The sequence below is a fragment of the Ceratina calcarata genome, unplaced genomic scaffold (assembly GCF_001652005.2).
Source record: "Ceratina calcarata isolate Rehan_Ccalc_2016 unplaced genomic scaffold, ASM165200v1 scaffold291.2, whole genome shotgun sequence".
Classification (NCBI taxonomy): domain Eukaryota; kingdom Metazoa; phylum Arthropoda; class Insecta; order Hymenoptera; family Apidae; genus Ceratina; species Ceratina calcarata.
The window spans coordinates 1,014,526-1,026,747 of record NW_017151492.1 but is presented as its reverse complement, the minus strand read 5'-3'; the positions used below and the strand labels follow the sequence as shown (position 1 = coordinate 1,026,747).

General features: G+C 39.0%; 1 protein-coding gene across 3 annotated transcripts in view; it reads right to left on the bottom strand.

Annotated features, from left to right (window-relative positions):
- The window catches only part of Sol1 (CUB domain-containing protein Sol1), a 326,068-nt gene that overhangs the window by 171,959 nt on the left and 141,887 nt on the right, over positions 1-12,222 (bottom strand). For all 3 annotated transcript variants that reach the window (XM_026812599.1, XM_018022676.2, XM_026812600.1), the window contains 3 exons: positions 10,589-10,648; positions 1,908-2,119; positions 462-539 (listed from right to left, as the gene is read on the bottom strand). In XM_026812599.1, the coding sequence (XP_026668400.1) occupies positions 462-539; positions 1,908-2,119; positions 10,589-10,648 (350 nt within the window). The remainder of the gene's footprint in view (positions 1-461; positions 540-1,907; positions 2,120-10,588; positions 10,649-12,222) is intronic.

Genomic DNA, 12,222 nt, shown 5'->3' with positions numbered 1-12,222 from the left:
ATCATATCGCGGCCGAGTATCAACCTAGTTGTTCAAAGCATCGCAAATAATCTGTTTGGATAACAAAAATGTAGCTCTGTCTTGATCAAGTTTACTCTTATCTTACCCCACAAAACTTTTCAAAATAAAATCTCGCGCCTGTCATAACAGTTGCTCGTGATTATATCATAAGTTTTTATCACGTTGATTCATATTGTCATAATATATTTTAAAACATGATGGATATGGATAGAAACAAAAAATCTGTTCAATGAAATCATTGACGTCCGACTAACCGTTAATAAATGAACACCCTTTCTTTTTCCTTACTTGAACATTTATCTTATCCCCGCGCCCCAATCAATTCGTCGGATTATCTTCAAAGAGGAGTGACTTACCCCGGGCGTAGGCGATAATCGGTTAGTCGGAAAATTATTGATTGAGTAGGATAATAAATCGATGACATGAAATGATCTACTTACTCGTAGCGCTGACAGCTGGTCCGATGACCGAGTACTTGGGGTTACCGGTAACGGCCCCTGGGACGACCTTGTCCGGCTCTGAAATACATTATTGTAATTATCCTCGGAATATACAGTGCCGTTAATTACAGTTGGGAGTCCGCGTGTGCGAATGGAACACGGCCAATCTACCTTAGCAAACGGTCCCCATTCATGATTTATTACCTCATAAATATCGAGGACCATCCTTATTCCACCCGCGGAATTTCGTTCGAGACCGGAAAAGCTTCGTTTAATTGACCGGCCGATGGAATTTGACGAAAATTCGGTGACGGCTGTGTTCCGTCCGACGAGCGGCCGGGAAGAGGCGGAGGGTTTCACACGAATGTCAAGAGGTCGTTAATTAATTTGACCGCGATTAATATGCTAGTAGCGCGTAAGGAGGTTGAACCAACAAGAGATACCAATGTTATCGCCCGCGTAATAACGAATTTATGCAAATCGCCAGACCACCGATAACATGTCGACGTTGAATCGTGCTTAGCTGGTATCGAGCCGGACTTCGGTAAAGCTTAAAAATCATTGTTCAGGGAAGAAGCAACCGTAGATAAATGGAAAAGCTCTGGTTTTACGATACGCTGGAAAGCTTGGGAACCTGTGTTACCGGCAGAATGGGGATAAGGGTGGAAAGCTTCCCACAAGCGCTGACTTGAAGCGCTCCATCGCAAGCTCTGCTTTGGAGCGACGCTCCGCGTAGAGCTTGCAAAACGGTTCCTCTCGTGAATCTGTGGTACCGACAACAGATCGTCCGTAAAAGCACAGACTAGGTATGAGAGTACGACTATCAACCGATGCATTCTTCTGCCTCCCGCGCCATTATAATTTTAATGTCACATACAACGTTATCAGTAAATTATAGAAAATAATCCTAATCCTCAGTACGAAGGAAGTGAAGTAATGTATTGTAAAAATGACTCTGTTTAATAAATTAATGGAGAAAGATCTTGGCATTTTTATTTAGATGAATTATGATTTTGATAGATTATGGGGATGAAAATTAGAAATCGAAAGAAATATTCCTATACAAGGATTATTTAGAAGCTTGCTAGCGTTATACTATCAGAATTGCAATTGAAACCAACATTTAACTAAAAACATAGCTTTGTGTATCAATGAAAATAAATTTCAATTTCAAAGCAACATTGGTCGATTAAGTCACAGGGATTATAGATAAAGAATATATAATTTCCAGGAGCGATTAAAAATTTTTTAAACGTTGTTGCAATTCCACGAAATGCTGAATACTATCTGGGAACGTCGGTACCAACCGTAAGACGGTCGGCTATTCAAGTGGGAAACTAAAGGAGCCGACGGAAATGGAAATGAAATTGGTGGAAGGGAACACAGGAGGGGTTTATGTCGGGTGGATTTTCATAATGCCGGGAAATAGTGTCGTTCGTTACTCACCAGGATGCGGCGCATCGTCCAATGGCTGGAATTGGAACATCGCCTTGAAACCCTGGCCGGGCCACTCGGAATTAGCGACGAACTCGACGTATAGGTCTGACCCTGTGCTGAGTACTTCCACTTCCGCTCCTTGGTTGCACAGTACAGCTATTGTGGCCGCCCTTGAATCCGAGCCGTCGTGCACCCTGATTAAATCCGCCCTATTCAGGCAACTGTAACAAAATCCGTTACCTCCTGTTACCACCACTGTTTCCAGAAAACTTGTCAACAATTCTAAAACAAATTGCATTTGGTCGCCAATACTGTAGTACTAGCAATGTTCAAACAGTAAATATTGTAAATAATAAATTTAATAGATGGTTGTATATTGCTGTTAATTTTCACGCAATATCAAACACCTATGTAAAATGATAGTCAATTATCCATTTCAGATAGAAATTTCTATTATCACTGCAATGTGCGTTTATTCATCATATCTATTTCCGGTAATTAAATATGTTGTACAGCGTATCAATGAGAATATTGTATATTATTTAAATAAAAAGAATAAAAAAATCCGCCCAATTACTGAAGCATATCCTACCTCCACGAAACGTGAGAGATATCGCTGAGTAGATCGAGATCAGGGCAATCAGGCTAGAAAAATGGTCTTATTCTTACAGCGATAGTAGCTCGTTATCTTTCATTGTATTCCCACTGTTTGCCGATTCAGCGCACACGAACCCGATTCAGTCTTGCCGTGTCGACGACAACGAGACTGTTTTATTTGCTACGGAATGTATTCGATTTGCGGTAATTCGAGAGATTCGGGCGAGGAGGACACGAGGGGATGATCGGTAAAACCGGTCGTTATGCAAATTCGAAAGTTTCTCATGAGTTTCGCGGCCGCCGTGGGAGTTCCGTGTAAAAACGAATGAAATATGCTTGCCGATGTGTTCCGTTGTAGCGGACGCGCAACGTTTCAAATCGGTGAATCCGAGTTTTTTGTCGAGATAAAAGTTTTTATACGAGCGCAACTACAAAATACTGGGAGTACCGCGGGCGTTCTGAAATAAAACCGAATACGAGAATTTGTTCGGTCTTATTCAAGATATCCCGATTTTTAATTAAGCCCTCGTGTCACAATGTAACGATACCTGTTTTCGCTATAAATGAAAACACGGTTGATCAGAACCTAGACAAATTTTTCGGCAGCTATAAAAAAGCAAAAGCCAAAATGAGGAAGGCGAGACACGCGCGACTTTCCGACCTCGTTCATTTATCGACGTGTTCGCGCAACTTAAGAACTCCCAAGTCGATTCCCTTGGCTGAAGTGTAGCCGACGCTACACGTTCCTCTTCAAGGCCTGCCTCTCAACGAAGGTGAGATAAGTTCCCTCCCAGTGACTCGCCTCGTTGCGAGATCTCGCGAAAAAAGATACCTGCGTCGGGATAGGACGGAGGAGCGACGTAGAGGGTGCAGTGGTGTGGGAGGAGAGGGAAAGTGGAAGTCGTCGCGTTGAGTAAAAAAGACTAAAGGTCAGACTACAAACATATATTACATCGACAAAGCAAATGAAAAGAAAGGCAAGAAAGATTAAATTAAAATCCTTAAAAAGAAAAGATATTCTGCAAGCAGTCGATGTATACATAGATATACGTTTTTTGCCGAATGGAATACAAAGTGGATTATTCCTCACGGTCAAGCAGTTCGAACGAGAAGGATCGGCGATTCGATCGATTTAAAGGACCTGATCGATTACGATCACGGGATAACCTTATTACCTGTACGGGTTAAGCAATTACGCTGGCAGAGAAAGATTATCGTCGGGAAGGTCCGAGATTAAAGAGTTCGCCCCGTCTTTCCGTTCGCCGCCGCCCACCTCGTCTCGTTTCGTGTACACAAAACGGGGACACCGAATCTCCTGCGGAAATGAACTACCCCCGCCGCGAATGGCGTTAATCGAACGGTCGTCGATCAGTTCCGCTTCTATAACGAGAATTATGATTCGTGCATTTCCGATGGAAAAATGTTACGTTTCACCGTGGAACATAATGAACTCCGAATGCGTGATGAAACGAAGTAATTAAAAATTTTAATTCTGGTTTTAATCATGGGTGCGTCAGAAGTTTCATTAAACATTCTTAAAGCCACTTTGCGAGACGCACTACATCTTCAATTGCAAGCCAGACATTTATGATCAACGTGGATATCAATTAAGGTCGTAATCAAGTTTAATTAATGCATAAAAGTGGTTCTGCGAAATTTCATCGAGGGAGTTTGTATCTTTACATTTCACACTGCTTAAACATCCACATGTACAGCAATAAGACTTCATTAAAAGGAAGGTTTCCAGAAAGTGAGCCAAGGACATTAACCACTTGCATTTAAAACTACATGCTAGTTGAAGGAGCAATAGACCGAGACGTGAGCTGAACTAAAAATACCAAATAAAAATGTAACTAAAAAGAATTTTTTTCTCATAATCTATATTAGAAAACGAGTGACTGATCCAATCCACATTATGGGACATGATTAAAATTGAAGATGGATTAAAAAAGAAATGACGAAGATAGCGTGGGTCTATTTATGCTGATGATATTCAGCGATGCACGATTTCTTTAGGAGAGGAAAATGCAGCCAGCCTAGTGACTGAATATCTTTAACGACGGCGACCACGTTAAAACTGCACAGATGCTGACTTCCTACCGTGTGCACGAAGCGAGGCTCGCACGGAAGGACGCCGAAATTTTCGAGAAAGTACAAGGTACATTTCTTTTAGACAGGAAATCGTATTTTCGTGGGTGTGAGAAAGGAGCAGGTCAACCGTGAGGCCGGGATAAAAGAAAAGAGAAGACGTGCCGCGTTAATGTCAGAGTGGAACATAAACTTTCCTTCCTACGCAGTAATAAGCAAATTCATTTTTAAGCCGACGCTTTCAGTTTAATTGTTCAAACCGTAATTCTTTATTTTTAGCTGTCCAGTGAAACGTATCCAAGCTCTTGCTACGGGATGAATCTAAATGATAGATATCCGGCTTTTAAGGCGTGCGTTGCTGCCTGTTAAACGTACCTTCAGCACAAATTCCCTCGAAGCGGCAACCAAAAATCGAACAAGGGGGTGATACACCCTATCTCCCACGAGTTCTCTAGAGTGCTCGGGAATGGGTGTATCGAGTGGCTGACAGAGAGGAGTCTCTCGGTATCCATCAGCTCCATTCAGGATAATATCCGAGTGCGTCTGACAGTGCGGCTTAACGCTGATATATCGAAGCATTTCTCAGCGGTCTTCCTCCCTCTTACCAAGTTTTACCGCGACCTTCTCCCGGTAAACTTTATCGACCGCGAGATTAATTAGTAAGATCAAGCCAACTTCTGTTAGCTAGAGTCTGTTTTGTTTCGCCGGAACGTACAGTTCAACTAGCCATTGAATTAATCATACGCTCATCTGTCCAATTCACGATAGATATTCTCGAACTCGAATTACCAAACAGACGAGTGTCACGGGGTTTAATAATACATGTCACTTTCGTGGTAATTAAAAAATGAAAATTGTATTATATAAACATAAAAATTTAAAAGCATATTAATTATGAATGTGTACCAAATTAGAGAAATGAGTTCTTCTAATTAGCCAGAACAACCAGCTACTGTTAAATTTATGGAAAAACACAAACAGGGAAAAGACTAATGCACATCCATCGGGCAAGGCAAGAGACCGAGGCTAACGGATTTAATGAAAACTGAGAGAACTTGTCGAGAATCAATTACCCTTAGTCGGGGAATGTTTACATTCGTCCGAGAGGGAAGGAAAGAACGAAATGGTGGGAACAATGGAATATTAGAGTGGGCCACGAAACACGGAAAAAATATGCACCCCGTTGCGAACTAATATTTGAGAGTCACAAATTCCCAGCGTTGCAGTAATTGCAGGTTTTTGTAGCCCCGGCTTGAATCGGTCGTGAATCAGCGTGCTCGCCGATATAAGCAAAACGGAAGTGCGGAACACTCGTAAAATACTGGCATTTTAGCGGTAACAGGAACTCGAAGTGAGTCTGAAAACAATTAATTGTTTTCCAGGAATTCGGTGTAAATTTTGTTGAAACACTTGCAGTGCTCTCTTCGAAAAATTGATATTAACACTCGTTCACGAAAGATGTTGGGAATCGATTAAAAATTTTTATTTCCCAATGTAACTATACGAGTTAAAACCACTTAACAATTTCCTTGATAACATCAAACTCACATAATTCTTCGAACAAGCCAGGTTCGAGAATACGAGCACCGTAAATTCCGAAAGTTTCTTCCCTTCCTGTCTATCAATGTCGACAAAACACTGTTGACGTAAAAGCTGATTACGCTGCGGATAATATTTGTTTCCATCTCCAGTTATCTTATTTTCGCTTCCGGACTTAATAATACCGTGATGTTTCGAAGTTGTTTATCATTTGCAAAACCAACTTGGAATTTCAATCATTTTAATGCAATACCATTATCACAAACGCAACAGAATAATACTAATTAATTAAGATCGTTAATATTTATAATTCCTTATCAACAGGTCTGCCGTTATGAACTGATGCCAAATACTTTCAACTGAAAATGTAATTGCGACCGAAAGTGGAACAATACTTGTTTTCCTGGAGATCTAAGTAGACGGTCGTCTTAAGTCGTGACTCCAATGGTTCGAACAGAGAGATCCGAAATCTCGGAGGTCAACGGGAAAATGAAATTAAGACAGCTCAATACCGAATTAGGACGGAATTCAAGGATTTATCAAGGATTAACTCCTGTACGCTACAGCTGCGAGTCTCCAGGCACCTCTCGTTTCCCAAGTCGACCTCACCATCACCATTCTCAGCTCTAAGTCTTCAGTCACAGAGGAACTTTATGTGGGTTAAGTAGTATCATGGTCCGTGCCACGCTCAAAGGATTTAGGGGTCAGGTATAGCCGAGTAGGTATAAAAAAAAAAAAACTGAACGAACGGAGTATTTCCCCGTGGAAGAATGTTCCCCGTCTCTTCAAACCGCCTATTGTGCTTAGGTTAATAACGACTGATGGTTAAAGCACCGTGTTAAATACGTACGTTTTTACCGCTACTCTTAAATCTCCCGGAAAAAGAAATAGCCCGGCCATGAATATACAATGGATTTCCAGGCTGAAGCAGTATTAGGTATTCTTCTTGAAACAGTTTTAAAACTAATGTTTATTGTTCTAAAGGACAGCCTGATATCTGCATTAGTACTCTGACTATCATTTCACGGAATATTAATTAATTAGCTTAGTTGATACACTCTGCTTGCCTAGCTAAAGAACTGGAGGTCGGATACAATTGTATTAGTACACCCTCACGAACTGAACAGTCGTTTAAAACTGTTAAGCCAGATTTTATAGCGCTATCTCGCACAGGAGCTTTCAAAGACGGTGAAATTCATGGCGATCCTTTTGAAGGCAAAACTCTTGGTGTTATCGATATGACAGATTTATGTCCGTAATATCGAAAGCATTAGACCTCTGACATATTGACAATCGCAAAGTTTAAAGAAGGAACAGAGGATATGAGTTTGATTTACAGTCTGGTGATACACGTCGCGCACTTACGCTACCTCCATATAAGGAAATCCGCTTGGACACGCTTATTTCCGGGATGTGAATAATTTAATCATCCTGTTAAATTATGCGAACCGGAATATCTACTGCGTAAGATAGAACAAACAGACTAATTTTTACCCTCGTAACATAAGATCATATTTGTAATAAGAATATTATTTCAACCTACTGTATACATCGCAGCTAACATTGTCAAGCTAATATTTAAACCAGCACGTTAAACTCTCAATTTCCAATAGCTCGCATACTGAAAGGTACGTATATTATGAAAAGTCCGGTTAGACAGGCCATGAAAAAGGAGGCAGAGATCGAGCAAACAGACCTGTTCGGAAAACGGAAGAGGCGGGGAGACAGTGAAGAATACAGGACCGTTTCCAGCGACCGACGATTTCTCCAGTGATTGTTCGCCAGCTGTCGGATTCAGTTTTAGACGGCCTTATATCAAACTCCGACGACACCGACGATGACGCCTACGTCGAGTACCGCCGATGACAATGCCGTGACCCGACGTACACACGTTGCTATTATCACCACTTGGTAAACACTTGGACAAATCTGTTTGATTAGCTTAGCCGTGCCTAGCGTGTTCCCAACGATTCACCCTGAGTTATCGCGTAAACGTGCCAAGTACTTCGTCCATTGCAGGGTGCAGATTGATATCAAGGTACGAATGAAATAAAATTATCAATTAAGCAAAAGGAGGACAGTAGTCATAAGACTATTGCATCGCATTGATAAATAAATTCTGATACATGAGAGAAGAAGAATACAAATATGAAGAGGAGGAAAATACACGAAACAAAAGATTGAGTACTTCAATCGTGAAGAATCAAATGACAAAGCTTACCAGCATAGAATGATCGTTGACATTAACACTGAGTTACGACAGCTATTTTTACAGAGAGGCTACTAGTGAATAAAATTTTAAGAGATGATTGTACAAACAAAAATAAGATAAATTCACGAATAAAACAAATGAGTCCGAGACTCTATTACTTACAAGCTATTAAACATTGCACCTAATGATAGATAAACCTATATACGTACCATCTGGTCACATTAGGTCGAGATGAAATGACCGAGACGGAGCTATTAATGGGAATAGGATGAAGATACAAATGCATGGTTTACGTAGTTTGCGAGTATTTAGAAACTAAACTGTTCTAACACAATTTTCATAGTTATTCCGTAATTCTAATAATTACGTTCGCACCACGAGACGAGAGAATTTACGGTTATTCACTTGTATATTATTTAAATCGTATAAAAGCTTGAACGGACGATCGATCGGACGAAACTGTTAATCCAAGCAAGTTTATCGCTCACGAAAATCTCCACTGTGCGTGTTTAATACGCCAAAAGTTATTCCTCTTCCTTTATATTGCGTTTGTCCTATCCGCTCCCCTACGAAGTTTGACACATCGTCGAACTACGACCGAATACGATGTCGGCTCCGGAGGAAACTTTTAAATAGAAAAGTTTCGCCCGGCCGCTTGGCGATCTTCTGCCCTGCGCTCGTTATCGTGCCTCGTTAACTGGTAAACGTTAATAACCGACAGACGTCGTAATTCTCAATTAACGTAATAGAAACACGACTGACGTGAAAGTAGACGTTTATGTGACGGTAGAGCCCTCTTGAAATTTATCAGACACATCCTCAAAACGGTTTACATGTTCGTCAGAGTCGCGAGCATCAAACTCGTAATTAGCACGTCGAAAATAGTGACTAATGTACATAATTACTCTTTTATGCTATATAATTACCGATAAAAAGAATTGCATTTCATATATACTTAATAAAAAGTAACTGATAATAGAGAAATTTTTATCATTGCATTGAAGCATTTAATAATATGCAGTAATTATAACGTGCCTTTATTAATTATAATAGTTCATAGTCGAAGTTAATGAAACATAATTTATTAGAATTGTTCTCTAATTAATATATACTGCAATATTCCACATTCGTTTGACGATACAAAACAGAGGAAAGAATATTTCTAATTTCCACTCTCAGATTATAATAACGAGCATACACGTGAATGAATTGTATACTCCAACTTTATTGCATTTTCTCCATATTAGAAACTTCATTTAAATTTCTCGCGTCAATACAGGAGTCAACCCGTATCAAAGATTATAACAATGGTTATTGATGCTGCCTTAAACTTCAATGATCTTTAATTTCGTTAGACCGAAAGATTTAACGGGCTCTGACTTCATAAACCTCTGTGATCGCGAGGATCTGTTCTCCGTTCCAATAAATGCTCCTTTTGACTCTTTTATAAAGTTCTCTTAATTCTTCCTGATTATAAATCGTGATTCCTCGCAATGATAATTCTTTTGAAATAATCCTCTCTATTACTTCAAATTGCTATCTATATCTTATGCTATCTATATCTTATTTCCTGTTCATTCTCTGAACATTATGTTCAACATGATATAGAAAAATGATATGAAATGTGTTAAACTGTGTACAACTGTTTAATTAAATAAGAGATTTTCACTGTTCCTAAATTATTTATGTATCATTTCGCAAGAAAGCGAATAAACTTGGCATGTCTCTGCACAAGATTTAAAATTGTATTTCGAAAGACGGGAAAAATAACTTTATTAGAGAAGTGAAGATGTCTGGTTTCAGTTGAAAATAGACAGTTTTCGTATTTCATCCCTTGATTTTCTACATAACTTCCAGCGTAAAGTCTACGTATTTGTTCAAACTCAATAAAAATTTATGAGTCATAGATATAAAAAGGAACAACTAATATTACATCCGTAAAAATAGCATTGTGAAACTTGCGACACGCTAGTTGATTTATTAATTAGGAACCGTTGCACGTTTCTAAAATTTCAAATTGAATTTTCACCAATTTTAGCAAAATGAACATTCTCAGTTCTGATTGAGTTACGGAAATTCATTTGCCGATGAAACAACAAATTAAATACGATTAATTTTGCATTCTGAGATGAAATAGGAAAATTAATGCAACGGGAAATAGAACAGAAATATCTCACAGATGACAACCGAAACGTGTGCAAATAATAATACAATTGAAATGAAAGAATAATATATAGCAGTGGCATAAACTCACCTCAAGTCCCCTTTTTGTAAAGAAATTTCTTCAAAAAATAGACGTATTCTCTCTTTTAATCTGGAATCAAATAAAAGTTACCACATTATTAGAGTACTAGAAGGTAATATGTGATGCTCGATAATAATAATAATCACGTAAACAATAACTATGAATCATAAACGTTTGGTATACATACACACCTAATTCACAATTATGCACGAAACATTGCCGCAACTATTAGACATACCGACCTGCAAACGCTATTCTGACTCAATTATTGCAATTAAATAGAAGCCACAAATTATACCTGCGGATTACCGATTAAATTCATTGCGACATATAGAAATTACTAAACCGATTATGATTTTTACCTAAGAAACTAACAATAGGAACTGAATATATTGTAGAATCTCTTCATTGCACGTGAAAAACATCGATCCAATATGAACTCGAATAATTATAATTGGATACGAGACTTTTAATTTACAGATAAGAGAATAGCAACATACATCGTCCTAACTGAAGTAGAAAAATAAATGGAATCTTCGCAGAAAATGTTACGATTGATTAGCAAAACTCTTTTAAAAAAATACAATTGCTTTTGAGAGACCGCATCTGGTAAAGTTGACATGAGATAACTGAATCAAAGAAATGAGTCTGGTAAAGCTAGAAACCTAATTATTAACCTCCATTAGGAAGTGGCTGTTAGATTCATAAGAACTCTTTTGCTGTTATTCCATGTCATAAGCTTTTCAGTTCTTTATAAACGTAACGAAACATGATAAACCGAGACCAGTTCCGTGATTAAAATTAGACGAACAATATTAAATACGAACACTCAGATCGTTAAAATATTCAGATTGTCTTTTTAAACAGCAGAACAGATGCAGTTTCTTATTATCCGCTTTTAGTTAATTACGATTATGATATTACTTAGACATGAAGAGTACTGGCATTTCCTGCAGCACGATCCGTATAACTCACTCTTTCCTTACTCGGCCCTTTATGCGATTATACAGAAAACGCTCGGCACAACTGGCGCAAAGTTTCGACAGTCAGAGTAACAAGGAGCGGAGATGAGAAACGAGGAAAGTTACGCCGGTCAGGAAACCGGAAAATGTCTGGTGACAACAGGGGTAACCGCTCGTTGTAACAAAATTAGGCGCGAGAAGAACGAATGTCACGTTCTATATTAGATATCTGGCGAATATGCGATGCAATATTTATTAAATTCATTATGTGTTCGATATCATCTGATCCAACAGTATATGTCTGATATTTTCTATTAATAAAACCTAGCAGAAATAATGCAGGGGCAGATGACACAAATGTAAGAAAGTCAGAATTAGGAAAGCCAATATTCTAACGAATGGCGAGTTCCAGACGCCCAGAACTCCAATTTGGGCAAGGCCTGCAATACGTGGTCCTCGACGACTGGACATGAGGGGGGAAAAAGCTCTCCGGACAGGACTTCTTCCATAATGCTTGACTGACGATGAGTTGCATCGTCAGCTCTCTTAGTAGATTCTCTTTTTAAATTAAAACGTTTATTTCCAGTTTATTCACGACTCAACATAACAAAAGAATGATGTCAACTATACGTGCTGTTTAAGGATGTATAGGCTATACATATACTTAAACAATGCTGGCAT